This window comes from Henckelia pumila, chromosome 3 (assembly GCF_033568475.1).
Source record: "Henckelia pumila isolate YLH828 chromosome 3, ASM3356847v2, whole genome shotgun sequence".
Lineage (NCBI taxonomy): Eukaryota > Viridiplantae > Streptophyta > Magnoliopsida > Lamiales > Gesneriaceae > Henckelia > Henckelia pumila.
Genome location: NC_133122.1, coordinates 167,524,671 through 167,544,773, shown reverse-complemented (window position 1 = coordinate 167,544,773; position 20,103 = coordinate 167,524,671). Strand labels below are relative to the sequence as shown.

Sequence of the window (20,103 nt, the reverse complement as noted above, 5' to 3'; positions counted from 1 at the left end):
TAGCTCCTCCTCGTTGACAAGGACGTCGTTCCCCGCAAACATGAAAGTGTTGACCATCTTCGGTGTGTGTTGTGTGTGTAGATTACCTACAGACGAGAATGCTGATATATATACACCCGCCGAAAACGGTGGTGTTGTGTTTCCCTCATTTTTCACGCTTCTTTCCTCTAAGTTGTGCTTTGATTCTTTTTAAAAATTTATACTTTGCTAATGGATGTTTAATCTATTAAATTTGGGAGTTTCTACATAAATTTGGTACCACGGGTTTAGCTCACTACAAGAAAAACGGCCAAAGACAACGCTTTTTCCGCGTTGTTAATGTCCCCGAAAAAGCATTGTCGTAGCCAGTGTTGTAAAAGACCACGCTCAAAGACAACGCGGAAAAAGCGTTGTCGTTTATGGAAAAGACAACGCGGAAAAAGCGTTGTCGTTTATGGAAAAGACAACGCTTTTTTAAGCATTATCGTATCTAAAAATGACAACGTTTTTTCCGCATTGTCTTTGTCACAAAAAAGCGTTGTCGTAGCCAGTATTGTGAAAGTTCGTGGTCAAAGACAACGCTTAAACAGCGTTGTCGTTTTGAGCAAAGACAACGCACTGATATTTGAAAAAGACAACGCTTTTTAAGCGTTGTCTTTTTTAGTAACAACAACGCTTTTTCCACCTACAACAACGTTTAAAAAGCGTTTTCTTTTCTCAAATAAAAAACAAAAAAAAATAATTCAAAAATTTTCAATATTATCACTCAATATTCAAATTTTTTGAAAATTAAATCTAATATACAATATTTCAATATATAAATCATTCAAATATAACAAAAATCATTCAAATATAAAAAATAATCGAATTCTTCATGTTCATCTCGGCCATGTCAAAGTTCCTGTCTTATCACTGCAAATGGTAGTTGCTGATCCCATAGTTTCACAAGATGAAATCCTACGCACCTGTAGATCAATTTGCATCAAAAATTTCTTGAAGAATACAATATCAACACTGAACAAAGCCTGACAGAGAACCATAATTAATGACATACCAAGGCCTTGTCAGCCATCATTTTCTTCATTGAGTATGCTAGACTGTAGGAAATTAAAGAGAAATCAAGCTCATGGATAACAAGATTGGAGATGGGAAAATGGTAGGTGGCTGATAACAGACAACTTAATGACACACTTACGTCAAGGTTACTGCCAATGGAAGCCCTCCAAGAATCGCAACAACAACAATCGTGACCTATACCAAACATCAGTTAGTGGACAGAAATGGCACCAAATGAACTATTTATTCAGAAATTAAAACTCACAGCAGCAGTTATGATGTGTAAAAATCTGTAAATATTAGAGTCTGTAGGGAATATAAGAAGTACAGGTGAAGAAGGTACCTGCAACAAACTGCTAGTAATGAAAGCTGTGTTGAAGCAAGCATAAAAGAGACGCCCTCCAATTAGTTTGTCATAGAAAATTATTCGAACATCTCCTCTAATCTGCTCGAATCTCAAAATGAATCAGTTTTTGTGGTGTTCAAGTGCCAAAACAGTCGACCATTTTAAAAAATATCAGGAAATCTTACTTGTACTGGTTTCTCATAATCATAACCAAGACAACTCTTTTGGTAAATTATGGACCTTTCGGTATCGAAAATCATTTTCAGAATATGTGTCAAACAAAAAATAATAATAATAAAGTAGAATATGAACTAACTTAGCGTAGAAGGTATAGACTCAACAACAAAGAGATTCAAGAAGTTAGAATGTTGATTCGGATCAGTGGGAAATATAACTCTCTCCAGCTACCTGACATTCAAGGGAAAAAAAATTGAGTATTCACACTCCAGCTACCTGACATTTAAGAAGTTAGAATATCCTAGAAGAATTCAACTCATGAATTCACACACATCAAGCAGAAACAGAGATCTAAAATTGAGTATACCATCGCCATCCTTATCGAAAAGGCTGAATGCCTCCTTGAACTCGATGATCTGCTCCTCCGTCAACTGTTCTGCCATTCGCTCCCTTGCAAAAGTTTTCCCTCCCAAATACACAATTGCGGAGAAATTTAGAGATCACATTGCAAAAGGTTTTCTGGAACTTACAACATGATAAAAATCATTATAACATATCAGTATTGTCCACAAAATCAGCTTCGAAACCAAGATAACATCAATAATAACACAAACCCAAAATAATAACAAAACAATCAAACAATCAATTATGAACTTCATTGTTTAATAATTAATAAATTTTTGTCGGAGACAATTTAAAAATACAATAACCTTTTAACTTTACAATGCATTTCTGGCCTACATAACATAAATACATTCATATATGGAAAGCCTATATGGAAACTGATATAATCCGAATAATAAAATTTAGTCGAGGGAATAATACATTCATATATGGAAAGCCTATATCAACGTCAATCCATTCAGAACACATATTGGAACCATAAGTTCGCCAATTAAGAAAATCAGCAATGCCGATAGTAAAAACAATTACGTGGACAAAAGCGTTAAGTACTATTGTCTATGACCTTTTTTCTTGTAGCGATGAAACAAATTTAATGTTGTAGACAACTCTAAATCATGGAAAATTATGAATTGGCAATGCCATCTAAATCCTACTAAATATCCAGTATATGCATTGCAGTAACACTGCAATTTGGAGGTACAAAGGAAAAAGGAAGAATTAGTAAAACGGATTGCATTGCTAAACCAAAAAATTTGCAGAGATATTTTTTAGTACAAATTCAGTAGTTATATGTTGTTACAGGATGTGAGAAAGAATAGAACCAGATGATATGTTGCCTAAAAGCCTTAGTGTCGTACTTGCAGTGTTTGAGTTGTATAGTGGCAAGATTTTAGCGCATGATAATCATCAATTTCTGCAGCTCTCCGACTAATCTCCAATGCATGACGAGCATCTCCAGAAACAGCTGCCACATGAAATTAAAATAAGCATACAAATATATCACCTCAATGCTCGTATTAGCCATTTTCAAGAAATCCTCCTCTTGTATACATATTACTCGATGACGCATTCGGAGTTTGAGTCGTGCCTTGCAGGATGTGGTGGGGGAATGAATGCATTTTCTTAGGCACAGGAACACTTGTTAGTTTCAAGCCTTCGGAGCTTAGCTGCAGAAGCACTGCTGATAGGGGCTCGGATCCGCCATCAGGATTGGTAGACCTCTGTACTCCATAGTCTCGAAATGAACGGATGTATATAGGTTTCAATTACTGATGCTAGAGCTGTTCTTGGTCTGCAAAGGAATGGATTCATCCACAGTTGAAGGATGTCTGGACTTAAATATATATTTGAAACTAATATTCATGTTGAAAATACATTGGCATTAAATTTTGTTTTCCGAAAAATGGATTTCATGCCTTCTCAATTTTCAACAAAATCCTAAAAACAAACGTAATCCAAACACAATCTGGCAATCTGCCCCATTAATTTCTCCACATACACATTACTTTCGTACCACTCTTTTTATTTTTGCCATTTTCAATACAAAAAATAAACACACAAAAAAAAAAGAAAAAAAGAAGAAAAAAAGGAACTCAAACACAACCTTAATCATTTGAAAAGATCTCATACTGTCCAAACTGACTAAAACAGAAAGAAATTTGCTCCCTATAGCGATTCCAATTAAAAAAATGGAAAGGTTGAAATATGACCTCGGTTAATTGCTTTTTTGTTTTTGTTTTTTTCTTTTTCAAAATGTCTTTGAAACATAGATAAAAAAAACAAAATTTGATACATACAATACACATATGTAAACACTAATTAATTAGGCCATTTTATTAATATGTGTAGCTTGGAGCCTTCCATCTAGCATTTCTTGGTCCACTACCATTTTTCCATCTTTTGAAAGGATTTTTCCCTTGGCCATCTCCGACTCTCAACTAATCCAGGCAGTACAATCGTAATTCCTATATCGGATTCGAACTCGACTCGCATGGTTTCAAAGAAAGTACGATTTTCAAATTCAAAAATCCAGCAAAGAACAACACGATTCAACACAAGAAAAGTACCTGATTTCCCGAACACCGTGAGATTGAAATGCCCAGATGCTTAAGCCCATTAATCCACTGCGGAAAAGATGAGAAGTAAGAAAAATCAACACTGCCACTCCACAAAAAATAAATCGTGATTCTCACATACATTTCCTCGAAATATATTACACAGATCTCGAACTCGGATCAGATCCAAGACGCATTGCAACACCACACCCAGCATAATTACAAAACAGACAAAATTAACAGTAAGAGAAAAAATGAAATAATTAGGGCTTATGCTTACCAGCCGTTGAAATACTGTATATTAGATTTAATTTTCTAAAATTAATACGAAACGACGGGAAAGGGATGGCAAAACGACGGCGGCAAGAAAAAGGGTTCGACGGAGCGTGCTTAAAAATTAGGGAAATAGGTACTGGAAGAAATCCCTCGACGAGAGGATTCTAAATCTATATTCAAATCATTTTTTCAAGCAACGAGGCGGCATAGATCGGAGCTTGAAATTTTTTGACGGTGAAGGGAGAAAGGAAGAAGATCGGCCGAGAGAGAGAGAATTCAAGGAGAGAGAAAAATAATAGTAAGCATATATTTTATTTTGGGTCAGGATTGGACAACACTATTTCAATAAAGCGTTGTGGTATGTTTTAAAAAAAACGCTCATCCACAACGCTTTTTAGCTTTAAAAAATGCTCATCCACAACGCCTTTTAAAAAGCGTTGTGGATGAGCGTTTTTTTTAAAGCTACTACAACGTTTTTTAAAAAGCGTTGTGGATAACAAAAAAAAAAGTTTTATGACAACGTTTTCTTATAAAAGCGTTGTGCTTATTTTTTTTACAACGTTTTTTGTCAAAAGCGTTGTCTTTTCACTGTTGTCAATGACCATATTTCTTGTAGTGGCTGTAGCTACAATTACTATCATTTTTTTATTATTATTATGATTATTATTATCTCCACATGCCATTGAGATTCTTCCTGCAATTTGTACGACTGGAGTCATCTTCATAGCGTATAGAAGGAAAAGTTAAGAGATATAAAGTTCAGCCAAGCTCTAACAAACGTGGTGATTCCAGCTTTCGACATAAAGCGTCTGCAGCCTGTGATATTTTTCACTTACGAGGTTTCCACTTTAATTTTTTGGACCCAATATAATTTTGGTTTCTCTTGCTTCGTTCTCATTATAATTCGAAAAGGAGAACATCATTATATTATAATTATTGTTATCACTTCATGCCTACCATTTTATATATGTGCTTCTCTATTATGGAGCATATTGTACAATTCTTCCAAGGTAAAATTTAGTTGATTTCACTTGAGTAATGATGAAATACTTGAAATTTTTTTTAAATTTGAACTAGTCACAAGCTAGTCTTTCTCATACGAAGAATCTTGTTGGCCAATTCAAAATGAAGTTTAAAAAGATAGTGGTTATGTTTGTTTGTGTGTGAATACAAACAATCGAATCAAAATGAGTCAAATTCTTAACCTCCTGTAGGAAAAAAGATGCACGTGGTTGGATGATAAATTTTCGGACATTTGCATAAGTGCATCGGCAGCTCCAACATTTCTCCCCGGCCATTTGCTTTGAGTTTATGGGATATTCCACCTCGTTCCAGTCCCTTTTTTCCAACGAGGTTTGGCTCTTGCATCTCCACTTAGTTCTACTTTGCTCCGGACCACTTTATTTTTGATTATGGATAATATTTGGGCTCGTTTTCAGCTTCCAATCGGCATTTCCAAATGTTTGTTCGAGGTATAGGGGCTGCCCAGAAATGGGAATTTACAGCCTCGATTTAAATTACTATCCGCCTCATTTTTTGGTGAAGGTGTTTTAGTTTGTTGGTGGAGAACTTGCTATAGAGTGTATATTGATTTGTGCTATTGGAGGCCCTTATATTCTTACTCGAAATTCCAGATGGATCAGCTTACCACTTTTCGATATTTATCAAGTCGATCATCCTTTGGTTCTACGAGATGAATATGATTTCTGAATATAATTGTGATGTCACATAATCTTTTTATTTACTTTTGATAATCTAAAATCCTTGTTATCTAATCTAGATATGTGGCATTACCTTTCTTCCACATGTCAATTAGGTTGTTGAACATGGTCTTGGACATCTGCCCTTCACATCCAAGAATATTGTATGCTGTAATTACTCAAACTGGTAAGCCTCTGTCATGAATTATCTATGACCAGTTAATCATCTTTCCTTGAAAATGGATGTACTCTTTCAAGGGATTTCCATAGTCTGTTACCGCATGTTCCTTGCAAGGCTCAAAGTTAGATGTTAATTTTTGTATTCTTAATCAATCTTCCGCTTTTTGTATTCTTAGTCGATATTAACATTATCACATCAAGCTCTTATTTTTTTTAATTTCATGTAACTTGTGAGTTAGGTTGAGTTTCATTTTTCGTTCATATTTGATCTTTACCACTAAATAATTTAAAACACAATAAGACAGAAAAACATTATTTAAATACATTTAGCTTCAGCATGTTTATGCTAATGTATTCATTAGATCTTTGTTGAAGAAGAATGGTGAATATGAAGTTTTAAGTTATAATCAATTTAATTTGATTCTTGCGATTGATATATAGTTGTGGTTCCACCAGTTTTGAAGGGCACTTTTTTATGATAAACATTCTTATGATTATGTCATTTATCAGTTTCTTGTGTGACACTCATGCATTGGTTTTAGTTTTATAATGACAAGGATAATTATCTCTTACAAAATGAATCGGTCCTGTGCACGTGTTCCTGCAGATCATTTAGGCCTAACAGATGATTTTATTTTGAAAAATCATTGAGAAGAAGAAATGTAGCAAAATGAGTTCGCTTTAATTTCCAAGAGCATTGGAAAGAACGCCAAAAAAAAAAAAAAAAAAAGGAAAAGACTTCAACAGATTAAGGAGCATTAAGAGTTGGAGTGTGACCTTTTCACTAGCATCGAAGCAAAAATTATCATGTGTTGTGTTGTTTTATTTTTATTTTATTAGTGTAGTTATTTGTCATTTTATTGGTTGCTTACATATCTCAATGTTGTAAATATATTTTCGAATGTTAAAAAATTTTATAATAAATTTTTATTTTGAAATTTTTTTATTTTAAATGATTTATAATACTAGAAAATTTTGTATTGAATTTTAATTTTTTTGTTTTTTATTTGAAAAAAAATAACGTTTTTTCACCGTTGTCATAGATACTTTAAAATTGTTGTTGAATGCTCTGGTCTTAAAAAGACATGCTCAAAGACAACGATTTTTAATCGTTATCTTTGAAGGAAAAGACAACGGTTTTTTTTCATCGTTGTAAAACTGTTGTATTTTCTATCAAAGATAACGATTTTTAATTGTTGTCTTTGAGCACCCTTTTAACAATAATTTTTAAAGGCCTACGACAATGGTTTTTTAACCGTTGTCGATGAGCATTTTTTTAAAAAAATTGTTACTTCGATTTCATGTTTAAAAACGAGAAAGAAATTCTAAATTTCACCTACAAAATATCCGTTCTTCAAAATGTGTGATGGAATTAGGGCAAAGGTTAGCGACAAATTAGGTATTATATTACAAGATGGGGTGAGAGAAGCGGAAATTGAATATGGTTCCGATTTCCACTTGGATCGGGTTTTGTATTATGTTCGGTTGATCAATCTCACGAATTTTGATCTATGAGACGATGTTAGAAAGTCCTACTTTATTAATAAAGAGATATATATGTGTTATTGAAATGGTTAACAGATTTAGAAATTGCAAACATTGTCAATTACTAAACCATCTCAACACGATCTTCCTTGTGTTTTCCTTTGATTAAAAATATAAGATAAAATACATACATGAGGTGGCCACGTCAACTTCTCGATCCGGGAGCTCTCATTGAAATCCCACCACCCACTTTCCAGCTTCCATTTCCCACAAAACATATGGAAGTCCACATCCTAGAAACCGCCGTCATATCCCCCGAAAAGCCTCCGTTTGACGGAGATCAAATACTGCCACTATCAAACCTCGACATAGATCCAAACAATAACGTCACACTACGTTATCTTCGTGTATACGCCAACCACCACCACGGACAACCACCTCCACACCCTTTCCGAGTCATCACGGCCGCGCTCTCTGCCGCCCTGGTCCCATACTACCCTTTCTCCGGGAACCTACGCCGCCGCGCCGAAGATGGTCGTCTTGAACTGCATTGCCACTTGGGCGATGGAGTGCCGGTGGTTAGTGCGATGGTCGACTGCCACTTGAGCTCCGTCGACTACCTTGATATTGAATTGGAAAACAAATTCGCAGAGAAATTGGTGCCTGACCCGAATCCAAATGAAAACGTGATCCAACCTATGATGCTGCAGGTCAGCAAACTTATATAAAAATCATGAATTTAATTTATTACGACTGAATTTATGGAAAATGGGTAATTGCAGGTGACGGGATTCGGGTGTGGCGGGTTTGTTCTTGGTGCAGCCATACACCACGCGATCTGCGATGGGATTGGAGCGACCTTGTTTTTTAATGCCATGGCAGAGGTAGCGCGTGGTTCTGGCCGGATTACTACCGATCCAATCTGGAGCCGGTCCACTTTACTCGGACCAAGAAACCCAGTTCGTGTCGAGTTCCGGATTCATGAGTTTTTGAACTTGGATAGGGGATTTTCCATTTATTCGGATTCCGGCTGCCGGGTGTTGAAAGAGTGCTTCAATGTGAAAGAAGTGTGGTTGGATAAGCTGAAAGGGTTGTTATTCCAGCAATCTGGGATAAAATTTACCACTTTTGAGGCATTGGGTGCTTTTATTTGGCGAGCAAGGTAAAGGGAGTACGTCAAATTAAACTAAATTTTCTATTTGATAATTAAGATTTCGTGGCCATTATAGTTATGTTGAACAGGACAAGATCCTGTGAAGTCCCTGGAGAAGAAAGGGTCAGCTTCGCATATACAGCAAATATCAGAAAAATAGTCAATCCAGCGTTGCCAAATGGCTACTGGGGAAATGGATGTGTGCCAATTTACATCCCCCTTCTCGCCAAAGATCTCGCGGATCAGCCCATCTGGAAAACCGCCGATTCAATCAAGAGAAGCAAGCTGAACTTCACCGATGAATATGTACGTTCCTTCATAGACTTCCAAGAACTGCATTATGCGCAAGGCATCACGGCCGGGCGGAGAGTGAGCGGATTCACTGATTGGCGACATTTGGGGCATTCAACAGTGGATTTCGGATGGGGCGGCCCTGTTGCAGTGATTCCTTTGTCGAGGCGCCTGTTGGGGAGCACAGAACCTTGTTTTTTCTTGCCGGGAAAGGAGAGTTGGGTGATCAGGGTTTTGGTTCATTTGGAGGAAGATGCAATTCCAGGTTTTAGACATGAAATGGATAGGCTGAAAAACCTGGATAACTATGACTTGGTGTCTGCACTCTAATTATCACACAATATGGCGTCATAAATTATACTTGTTTTTCAATCGCTCCATCTGTTTATCGGGACGGAGTGGGCTCAACTTTCTTTCATTGTTCTAGTCCGATCATCCGGTCATTATTTCAATCTTATTTTACATCAAATAAATAATTTTCAATTTTATTTACAATATTTAAATAGTTATTATCGAAAATAAATAATGATACTATTATTTTTAAACGACTATTTTGCAATGGGTACATTTAATTAATTAAAATTGGTTTTAATTCAAGGTAGAATTAAATTAATTGAAACGAAAACTACATTTCTTCACATGAAAAAAGACATTAATTTAATGAACAATTACGCTAACTGAAAATTAAATAATACTATTATTTGACGGTTGAGTATACATTTCATATATTGCATCTCTACCTAATTTGTTGTGCTTGGGGTAGATAAATGATAAGTACTCCTCTTTCATTATTTCAAGTGTATTTCGAAAGGATTGCATATTCCTTCATTTGGATTTTGGCTAAGAAACATTTTGCTTTCATCTCTTCTATTTTGGCTAAGGTAGTCCTTGCAGTACCAATCTAGGGTCCAAGCCTACAAGCCAGTAATTATCATATCACTAAAGCTGGTCTAAAAACCTTAACTAAGCTAATTGATAGTCCTTATTACTACTAGGGATCTCATACTATACCTGTGTCCGCCGTCAGCCCTCTGCCGTCGAAGGCCCAAACTCAAGAGCACAGCTCCGCAGCTCCTCCGAAAGCATCTTGCTGCTGCCCGACCCTCGATGGGATTGACCCAAAACCCACAAACTAGACTGAAATGGAGAGGGAGAGGTGTGGTCGTGAGCAAGAAATGAGGCCCTCAGATGGCCTATTTATAGGAGACGATAGGAATATCCGATCCCCAGATCAGAAGCTTCGATCTCTGCATGCATGCCACGTTCCAAAATCACTAATTAATCAAATATTTAAGCATGAAAAATAATTTAAACACGATAATAAGATAATCCAGTGGAAACTTTAAATAATACAACTACAACCACCGGCAGGATGCAACCGATCCAAAGTAAAATATTGTAGTTGTTATACAACCCAATCGAAACGTAATAATACTCAAATCCCAAAACAACAATAACCTAGTACAAATACAATCCACCCTCTACCACCCGATCCGTCAAACTTGAGCAATCCAACTTCAAGAGCGATTTGGAGGCGCTTCTATGGAAGACCCTTATGCTCATCTTGAGAGATTTCTTCATATCTGCGACACTTTCAAGTTCAATGGAGTAAAAGTTGATGCAGCGAGACTGGAATTATTTCTATTCTCCTTACAAGGGGACGCAACTGAGTGGCTAACGGAACTTCCTGTTGGATCTACCACGACATGGACGGATCTTGTTCAAGCCTTTTTGAACAAGTATTTTCTGCCAACCAAGATGGCACAGCTGTTTTCTGACATCATATCTTTTAAGCAAAAAGACGAAGAGCCGTTGAATGCATCTTGGAGCAGATTTAAGAAGATGTTGAGGATGTGTCCTCAACATAATCTAACACAAACTCAGCAGACTCAGACTTTCTACAATGGTGCTAATCCGTCTGTGCGATGTATGCTGGATGCTGCAACAAGTGGAAGCTTATTCATAAAAACTCCAACTGATGCGTGGGAAATAATTGGTAACATGACTAAAATTAATGTGGGGTGGCCAGATCTGAAAAATTAGAAGAAGGCAGGAGTTCTCGAGATCGACGTTTTAACAGCTTTAACTGCAAAAATTGAAGCTTTATCTCATCAGATGTCACAAATGAAGTCAGCGTCTGTTAATCAAGTACAAGGGATGGTCATCAAGGAACAGCTAAAGTTTGACAGTGAAACGACAAATTTTGTGGGAAACCAAGGCAGCCATACAATCCATACAACAATACTTACAATCCGGGCTAGCAAAATCATCCTAAATTTTCTTGGAAATCTTTTGAGAATAGATCAAATGTGTCACAACCCAAGCAAGAAGAGAGGAAGCTGAGCTTTAAATAAATTATGATGAAATATGTTGCTGGAACAGAAACAAGGTTGCAAAATCAAGAAGCGATGTTGCAAAACTTGGAAACACAAATGGCTCAGTTGGCGACCTTGCTCTAGACACGTGCTCCTGGATCATTACCTAGAAACATTAAGAAGAATCCTAGGGATGTGAATGCTATAAGGGTGGTGACAAGGTTCCAAGGGGAGGAACAGAAAAAAAGTGCCAACGAAAATGAGACAGTGAATCCAAACACTGAAGAGTCAAGGGAGGACAAGCACAGCTCTGCAAAAACCTCGACAGCAGGTAAGAAAGGTAAAACTTTAAACTCTGAGGTTAATGTTGATATGTCTACTCTTCCTTTTTAGCAAAGAGCTAAGCAGTTACAATTTGATTATCAGTTTAAAAATTTTCTTGAAATTTTCAATAAACTGCATATTAACATTCATTTCACAGATGCCTTAGCTCAGATTCCAAGTTATGCTAGATTCTTGAAGAATATTTTGAAAAACAAAAGGAAGTTGAATGATATAGCGCAAGTTACCTGACCACTTAAATCGGTATTAAAAATAATTACTAGCAAGCGCACTATGTCAAGTAATAGTAAAGTGTACAAAGAGTCCAAGTATCGAACCCACATATACTGATTTTAGTAATTACCAATGAAACGACTCCGACTTCTAAATACTAGAATTATTTTTTTAAATAATAACTAATAAAATAATAACTAATAGAATAATACATATATGCCCATACATATATGTATAAACACTTGAAATAATTATTTAACTAAAAACTTGATAAATGATTTAATTAAGTAACAATAATATCTAGTAACGAATAAACACTGAGAAAAATCCCAAAATCCTCAATTTAAAATAAATAACATCAAATAATATGTCATGCAAGCATAATAAAAATAATATTTTCAAACCACCATAAAAATATAAATATGCGGAAAAACTTGTTTCAAAAACTGTAAATATTCCCATAACATAACTAATCAGCACTAGTCATGGGCGCAATTTGCAAGGAAGCTCATAGGCCCTCACCGACTGTCGGAGCAACCGTGTCATCAACATAATCAAACTCACCTGCACCATATAAGCGTAGTGAGCTTAGAGTCTCAACATATTTTAACTCATAATAACAAGGTTTAAAAATCAGACATACGCACATAATCATACTAATACATATACTCATCATGAATATGCATGCATGCTCTTAAAATAATGCATCATAAATTCTTCCGTGTCATAACTTTCAACATAAATACTAACCAGAAACTATATCATGTAATACATATCATAATTTGAGCATGTCATAATCATAAAGAACAGTGTAGGTTATATACATGAGTGTGACTCGTAATCATGAGTGACTGATCAGTCTAAGAACCATCGTATGTGGCGGTGAATAAATTCACTTCTATGCCGATAGTAGAACTACCTCTGCGCCGGTAGTAAAACTACCTCTGTGCTGGTGGTAAACCACCTCTGTGTTGCCACATCACTTCAATTTTCATAAAATATTTTTCATGCTCCAACATTTACATATAAGTCGTCATAAAATGATTTCATGTATGCATGCACTAAAAATTTGGTCCAAAATATATATTTAAATAATTTTCAAATATTAATACTTGTACATAAAATAAAATTAATGCATAAAATAATTTAAATATATATTACGGACTTATTAATTTTCAAGGAATTGTCCATACTATTGGTCCCCTAGACTTAGGACCATAAACTCTAAGACTGATCCATTAACTTAATTTAAGCCCAAACATCATACTTAAGCCCAAATAACATATTTAAGCCCAATATTAAATTCTTGGCCTAATAACTAGCCCAAGCCCAATACTAACCACTGACAGGGCCAAATATTCACAAACTGACCCAATAACTCCAATGGGCTCTCAAGCCCATGAAAATTATTGGGCTCACTTAAATAAATATTTTAAGGCTTAACTAAATTAATTAAAATCACAAATAATATTTATAATATGTAACTTAACCCAAATAACACACTTAAACTAATAATTACTTAAAAAAAATACCTGAGCTCGACTAACATAACCCGGACCCGGACCCAAATAAATTGACCCATGACCCGACGGACCCGACCCGGACCCCCAGACCCGACCCAGGCCATCCTCCAGCCCAAAACCCGAACCCCTCCCCTTTCTCCCCTACGGCCGTGAGCAGCAGGCCTAGGCCTGCTCCGGACGCCCATGGCCGGAGCACCACCGCCCAGACATAGCCCACGTCTGGGCGGTCCTAACTTGCCATGGCTTAGCCCCAGCCTTGCCCCCTAGCCCTTGACCGAACAATCCTTCCAAAAACCCTAATTTTGTGCACATAAGACCCTAGATCTTAACCAGCTTCGAACCAGCTCCTTTCCAGCCTTAAGCATCGAGCCAACCCGATTCTAAGGATCCTACTGCACCCCCATGAACCTCGAACCAGCAGCCAGCCCCTTCCCATGGAAGAAAACGTGAGCATTTACATGAAAAACCAACAAAACCATGAGTTGTGTGTTCTAGCCAAGAAAACTTCATCATATTCAAAAATGACAGCAACAATAAATGAAAAATCTTACATGAACGAATTAAATAGCTTATATGGTGTCAAATAAGAGAATTCAACATGCCTTTCACCAAGTTTTGATAAAAAAACGGGATGTTTGACACGAATACGGCGCTCCGGGACGAACGGCCTTGGAACCTTGCTAAAAACCTTCAAAATTTCGTGTGTGAAGGTGTGTGTATTCTGAAGAAACGTGGGGAAGCCGATGGAAATCTGATGGTGGAGGCTAGAAGGAAGAAAACGTCAAGTAGGGTAGGATAATGGGCCAAAGGTTCAATTATTTACTTTAAAAATATGGGTTGGGCTCCATAGTTGAATTAAAATATTTATACTGCACCAAATAAATTAAATAATCTGATGTTAAACCTTAAATCTCGAAATAATAATTTAAAGGATTTTAAAAAGTCCTAAAAAGTCATTAAAATGGCATATTTTGGAGAAAAATGGAATACTATATATCTATAATTATTAATACCATAATTTTCATGAAATAACCATAAAATCTCATAAAATATTTTGGATGAAAATCCAACACCTCGTTTGTCTACGGTCCCGTCTACGCGATCAAATAAATCACTTACTCAAAAATCTAATAATTTCATAATTGCAGGTTAAATGCTAAAATAAACTTTAAACCATGCATATAATTCACATAAAATTCACAAAAAATCATTTAACCCAGAATTCTAAATTTTAAATCAATTATTTTCCTAATTATGCATGCGGATTTACGTAGAAAAATACCGGGTGCTACAACCAAAATATAGTTATTTTAAATTTATCTAGACTAACCTAAAAGCTATTTCAAGATTTTAACTACAAATAAAATTGTAAAAAGATTTGATTAAAATAAAACGCAGCAAGAATTCCAAAGATTTAATTCAATGAATAAAAGATTCGATCAAGGACTCACGTAGGTACCGAACAAATCATGTAACATGTAATTCATTCAGGACTTAGATTTAAATCTTAAATTATGATGAATTATCCTAACTTGTTTAAAAGTCTATTTCTATAACAATTAAACCTATCCAAATATTGACGGATCAATCTTTCATAATTCAAATCAAATTCGAATGCATTAAGAATCGTGAGAATTTAGTTTGCATCTAAAACCGCACAATGAAATCGAATACTATTTCTAATCAATTTAACCTTGTGTTGATTTATGGAGTGATCTAAATCAATTCCTTCCTCTGTCGATTTGGAATCAATTAACATGCAATTAACAATTGGCCAAATTATGCACAAGACAAATTTAAATCCGAAAATCAATAATATAAAACCAAATCTGAAAAAATCCCAAACAAAAATTCTAGTTTTCTACATAGATTTGTTCGGCCCAATCACGCGGCCTTGATCGAAATAAAACGACTTCTCAAAGTTTAGAATAATTCAAAATCAAAGTCTTCAAAAACTAAAATTAAAAAGAAAAGAAGAAGAAAAGAACTGGATAGATGGTTTGTAGCCGCCTCCTTGCTTCTATATCCCATGAGTAACCCTTCATCTGATGTTAAATCAGCTATATATATGTCCAAAATCTTCAATAGATAGTATCTATCTCGAGCAAGAATTTCCGAAAATACAAACTCTGCACGCCCGTCTCGCTCGAGCGCATGTAGGTGCCACTCGAGCAAGAAATTTTCTGCCACATTGTTGATTTTCCACCTCGCTCGAGAACATGTAGTTGCCGCTCGAGCGAGAAACTCTCTGTCGTTTTCTTCTCTTTTGGGCTCGCTTGAGCGAGAGAGTTTTTGTCCAAATTTTTCAGCTTTTCATGGATTTCCTACAAAATAAACCAGGAGAGACATAATGCAGACTAATGTATGGAATATGAAATAAACTAACTAAAAATATGAACTTTAACACCTAAATGTATGCAAAACAATAATGAATCAACACAAAAATATGCATACAAAACACACTTAACAACTCCCCCATACTTAAACATTGCTCGTCCTCAAGCAAGACATGCAAAAATAATATGCAAACATAAACATAAGTAAGGACGAATCATTAATATAAAGCCTCAGAGAATTTTCAAACCAACAAAACAAAATCCACAACTTGCTCCCGATTTTCCATAATACACCATCAGTTAAGCGTGAACGTGTGTGTATGTCATGTTATTCCAGTTACATGCAATTTCAAAAAAATCCATCCTACGACTGCTTAGGACCTATGACAAATCAGTGCAAGTATCACAATCAAGAGCTCCTTCATCCCAACAATTTCTAACAAAAACACAACTCTCTTGAGATAGATTACACACCTCTAGATTTTTGCACTCGATTTTCTTAAGCCCCAAGAATTACGCGCAATCAGGGGCAGTAAATGGGTGGAGCAGCAGCGGGCGGAGATTCCTTGTAGTGATGGCCGGAATGATGGTGGAACAACGGTGTGACGGAGGGGCTGGAGAAGGGTCGTTGGTGGTGCTCAGCGGCCGGAGACAGGATCAGCGAATTGGTGAAGCACGGCTGCTGCAATGATTCACGAACAGGGGGCTACTGGCGGAGATGATGATGTCTGGAGGTTCAGAGGTGGGTGAAGGGCCAACCTGATGATGATGCGAGGCAGATGGTGAAGGTGATGGTGTATTGCAGATCTGAACGGAGGTATGTGAACAGATCTGGCGGAAACCAGGAAGCCTCTGGTGCGAGTTGGGTGGTGCAACAATGGAGAACAAGGCGGTTGAGCGGTGATCGGCGATGGTGGGATTCCGAGTAGGCCCTGCAAATTAAGAGGAAGAAGTGAAGATGGTGTATAGAGACACTTGGGGTTAGGGTTCACGAGTTATAGAAGAGAGAAAGTGGGAAAGTGAATTATAAAAGAGTCTAATATATCGAGGCATATTTGGTCTCGCCCGAGAGCATAATGTTGCCGCTCGAGCGAGGCCAAAAATATTTTAAATCCAGATAATGCCTCGCTCAAGCGCATGAAGATGCCGCTCGAGCGAGACTAAAAATTTGCCAAGTCCAGAGAACTCATCGCTCGAGCGCATAAAGATGCAGCTCGAGCGAGGGAAATATTTTCAAAAAACTTAGAAAATTAAATTTTTAAATAAAAACAAAATAAAACAAAATAAACTAATGAGTAATAAAATAAAAGAAGGGAAAGAATACTGGGTTGCCTCCCAGTAAGCGCTAAATTTATAGTCTATAGCTCGACTATACTTCCCTTTCAATTTGTTGGGTCTTGCAAATCGATAGTGGTCTATGTTTGCAGTGACCCTTACCCGGATCACCTAATAAACAAAACTTAGGCATGCAATTAACTTAATCAAAACAGTAATCAGAATTCAACTGCGGAAACCATAACATTTACAATCCAAAGAAAAGGAATCTGTAAATATCCAAAAATATATAACCAAATCGAATAGCTGTATAAACCCAAAACAACATAATAAAAACCTAAACGAAGCTCCAGTTGATCAACCGCTGTCTAGCCCCTCTTCGATCCACCCGCCTCGTCCAATCGCAAACCTGCCCCATGGAATAGGGTGTCCAGAAACACAGAGTACGAGACGTGAGCATAAAACGCTCAGTACGAGAGTATGAGTATACATGCATGCAAAGTGAACTCCCTACAACTCGAGGTCAAGGATCAGATACAAAGACAGACCGGGCCCTGGTATGTAGCACGATGTGCCGTCGCTTCAGGAGGTGGCTCCCATACCATAATACCAGTGGATTTACCGGACCCAAAGCCATGGAAGTCCATCCACTAACAGGATAGGGTACAACCCTACTAATAGACATCTCGAAGGAGATAGCTCAGTATGCAAATGAATGCAGCATAAATCAATGACATATAAACCATGTAATCACATAATACATGCATACTCAGTCAGGATATCTCAAACAGTACTTTCGTACCTCAAATCAGTGCAAGCTCTACCAACTCTAGGTCCACGCCTATAGTATGCTCTACACTGCCAAATGATACTACTATCATTAAAGTGCTCTAAAAGCCTTAACTAAGCTATTGCATACTCCTAAATATTTTTAGGAAGCAAAAGCTATACCTTCGTCCGTCGTTAGCCCTTTGATGTCGATGCCTCCAGAACTTGGGCACAACTCCGCTGCGACTACCGAACGCCTCGCCGACCCCCGGATCAATCCTAGGAAGACTAGAACTAAGCAAATAAGACTAGAATGTAGAGGGAATTCTCGGAATTGGCAAATCAAAATGAAGCCTCGCCTTCTATTTATAGAAAACGATCGGAACCTCCGATCCTTGATCGGAACTTCCGTTCCTCGATCGGAACATCCGATCCTGCCATCGGAGCTTCCGAAGATCCTCATCTGCCACGTGTCAAAATATCACTTGTTGACTTTGGATAGGGGTGATCGGAGCTTCCGATCCTGCCACACGTCATGCCTGATGTAATTCGATCGGAGCTTCCGATCGCTCATCGGAGCTTCCGATCCTGTTCGGAGCTTCCGATCGCGCTTTCCGAGCTTCCGATCTTGATCGATACCCAATTTGTTTAATTAACGTTGATTAATCCCTTAATCACTGATTTTGGGTACGGGCTACTACATTTCCCCTACTTAAGATGTTTCGTCCTCGAAACAGATCTTAAGTACTGAATGTAACACAAGGTACATAAACATTCTTTATTCAAATCAAACGTTTACAGAGTTTGCAACTGAATACAACTTAAGAATGAAATCAAAACAACTCAGGATGGTCTTCACGCATCTTGTCCTCAGCTCCCAAGTAGCTTCTTCAGTGCCTCGGCGCTGCCACTGAACTAAAACCAAAGGAATGGCTTTGTTTCGCAAGACCTTATCCTTATGATCCAGGATACGAATAGGTTCTTCAACATAGGTCAAATCCTTGCTCACCTGAACCTCAGACCGCTGCATAATATGGGACTCATCCGCCACATACCGTCGCAACAGAGATACGTGGAACACGTCGTGAATACTGGAAAGATGCGGTGGCAAAGCTAGTCGATAAGCCAAATCGCCAATTCTCTCCAAGATCTCAAACGGACCGATAAACCTGGGAGACAACTTGCCCTTAAGGCCAAATCTGAGAATTTTGCGAAAAGGTGACACTCTCAGAAACACTTTCTCTCCGACATCGAACTGCATACCTTTCTTATGCTTGAAAGTATATCCTGAAGTAAAACAGTCACTGATCGCACTAGACATCGAACAATTGTGAAGTGCGGATAGTCGCACCTTGCGACTCAATGCATCAGCGGTGAGATTAGCAGCTCCCGGGTGGTATTTAATCTCGCAATCATAGTCCTTAAGCAAGTCCATCCAACGTCTCTGCCTCATGTTCAACTCCGCCTTAGTGAACAAATACTTGAGACTCTTATGGTCGGTGAAGATCTCAAATTTCTCGCCATACAGATAATGACGCCAGATCTTCAAAGAGAACACAATGGCTGCCAATTCCAAATCATGGACTGGGTAGTTGTCCTCATGAATCTTCAGTTGTCTAGAAGCGTATGTGATCATATACCCATTCTGAGTCAGGACACAACCCAACCCCTGAAGAAAAGCATCAGTGTACACCACATACCCTCCAGATCCTGGCGGTAATGCCAACACCGGTGCAGAAGTCAACCGTCGTCGAAGCTCACAGAAGTTCTCCTCACACTCGGAGGACCACTCAAAATCCACAACCTTGAGGGTAAGCTGCGTCAAAGGTCTAGCTAGCTGAGAGAAATTCAAAATGAAGCGACGATAATATCCTGCTAGACCCAAAAAGCTACGGATCTCAGCAACCGTCGTCGGACGCGACCAATTCAGCAAAGCCTCAATCTTGCTTGGATCAACAGAAATCCCTTCCCTGGATATGATATGGCCAAGAAAGACCACTCGATCCATCCAGAACTCACACTTGCTCAGCTTGGCGTATAACTGCTCACCTCAAAGAGTCTGCAGTACCAACCGCAAGTGAGAAACATGCTCTTCCATATTACGCAAATACACCAAGATGTCGTCAATGAAAACCACGACAAACTTATCCAAATACCCCCTGAAGACACGGTTCATCAGGTCCATGAATATAGCCGGCACATTAGTCAAACCAAATGGCATCACTAGAA

The 20,103-nt window shown here is 37.6% G+C and overlaps 1 protein-coding gene across 1 annotated transcript; it reads left to right on the top strand.

The window, feature by feature from the left end:
* The first annotated feature begins 7,868 nt into the window (after positions 1-7,868).
* On the top strand, positions 7,869-9,531 carry LOC140892432 (tetrahydroanabasine acetyltransferase). Its single transcript, XM_073301307.1, has 3 exons — positions 7,869-8,368; positions 8,441-8,820; positions 8,901-9,531. Exons 1-3 carry the CDS (start codon positions 7,937-7,939, stop codon positions 9,430-9,432), a joined length of 1,344 nt encoding a protein of 447 aa, XP_073157408.1. The 5' UTR covers positions 7,869-7,936; the 3' UTR covers positions 9,433-9,531.
* Positions 9,532-20,103: the final 10,572 nt, after the last annotated feature.

What these genes read in the sequence shown, in the direction of transcription:
- LOC140892432 (XM_073301307.1), top strand. Translation starts at nt 7,937, where the DNA reads ATGGAAGTCCACATCCTAGAAACCGCCGTCATATCCCCCGAAAAGCCT. An exon ending in TCCAACCTATGATGCTGCAG is followed by an intron (nt 8,369 to 8,440) that starts GTCAGCAAACTT and finishes GGGTAATTGCAG; the next exon opens with GTGACGGGATTCGGGTGTGG. An exon ending in GCTTTTATTTGGCGAGCAAG is followed by an intron (nt 8,821 to 8,900) that starts GTAAAGGGAGTA and finishes TATGTTGAACAG; the next exon opens with GACAAGATCCTGTGAAGTCC.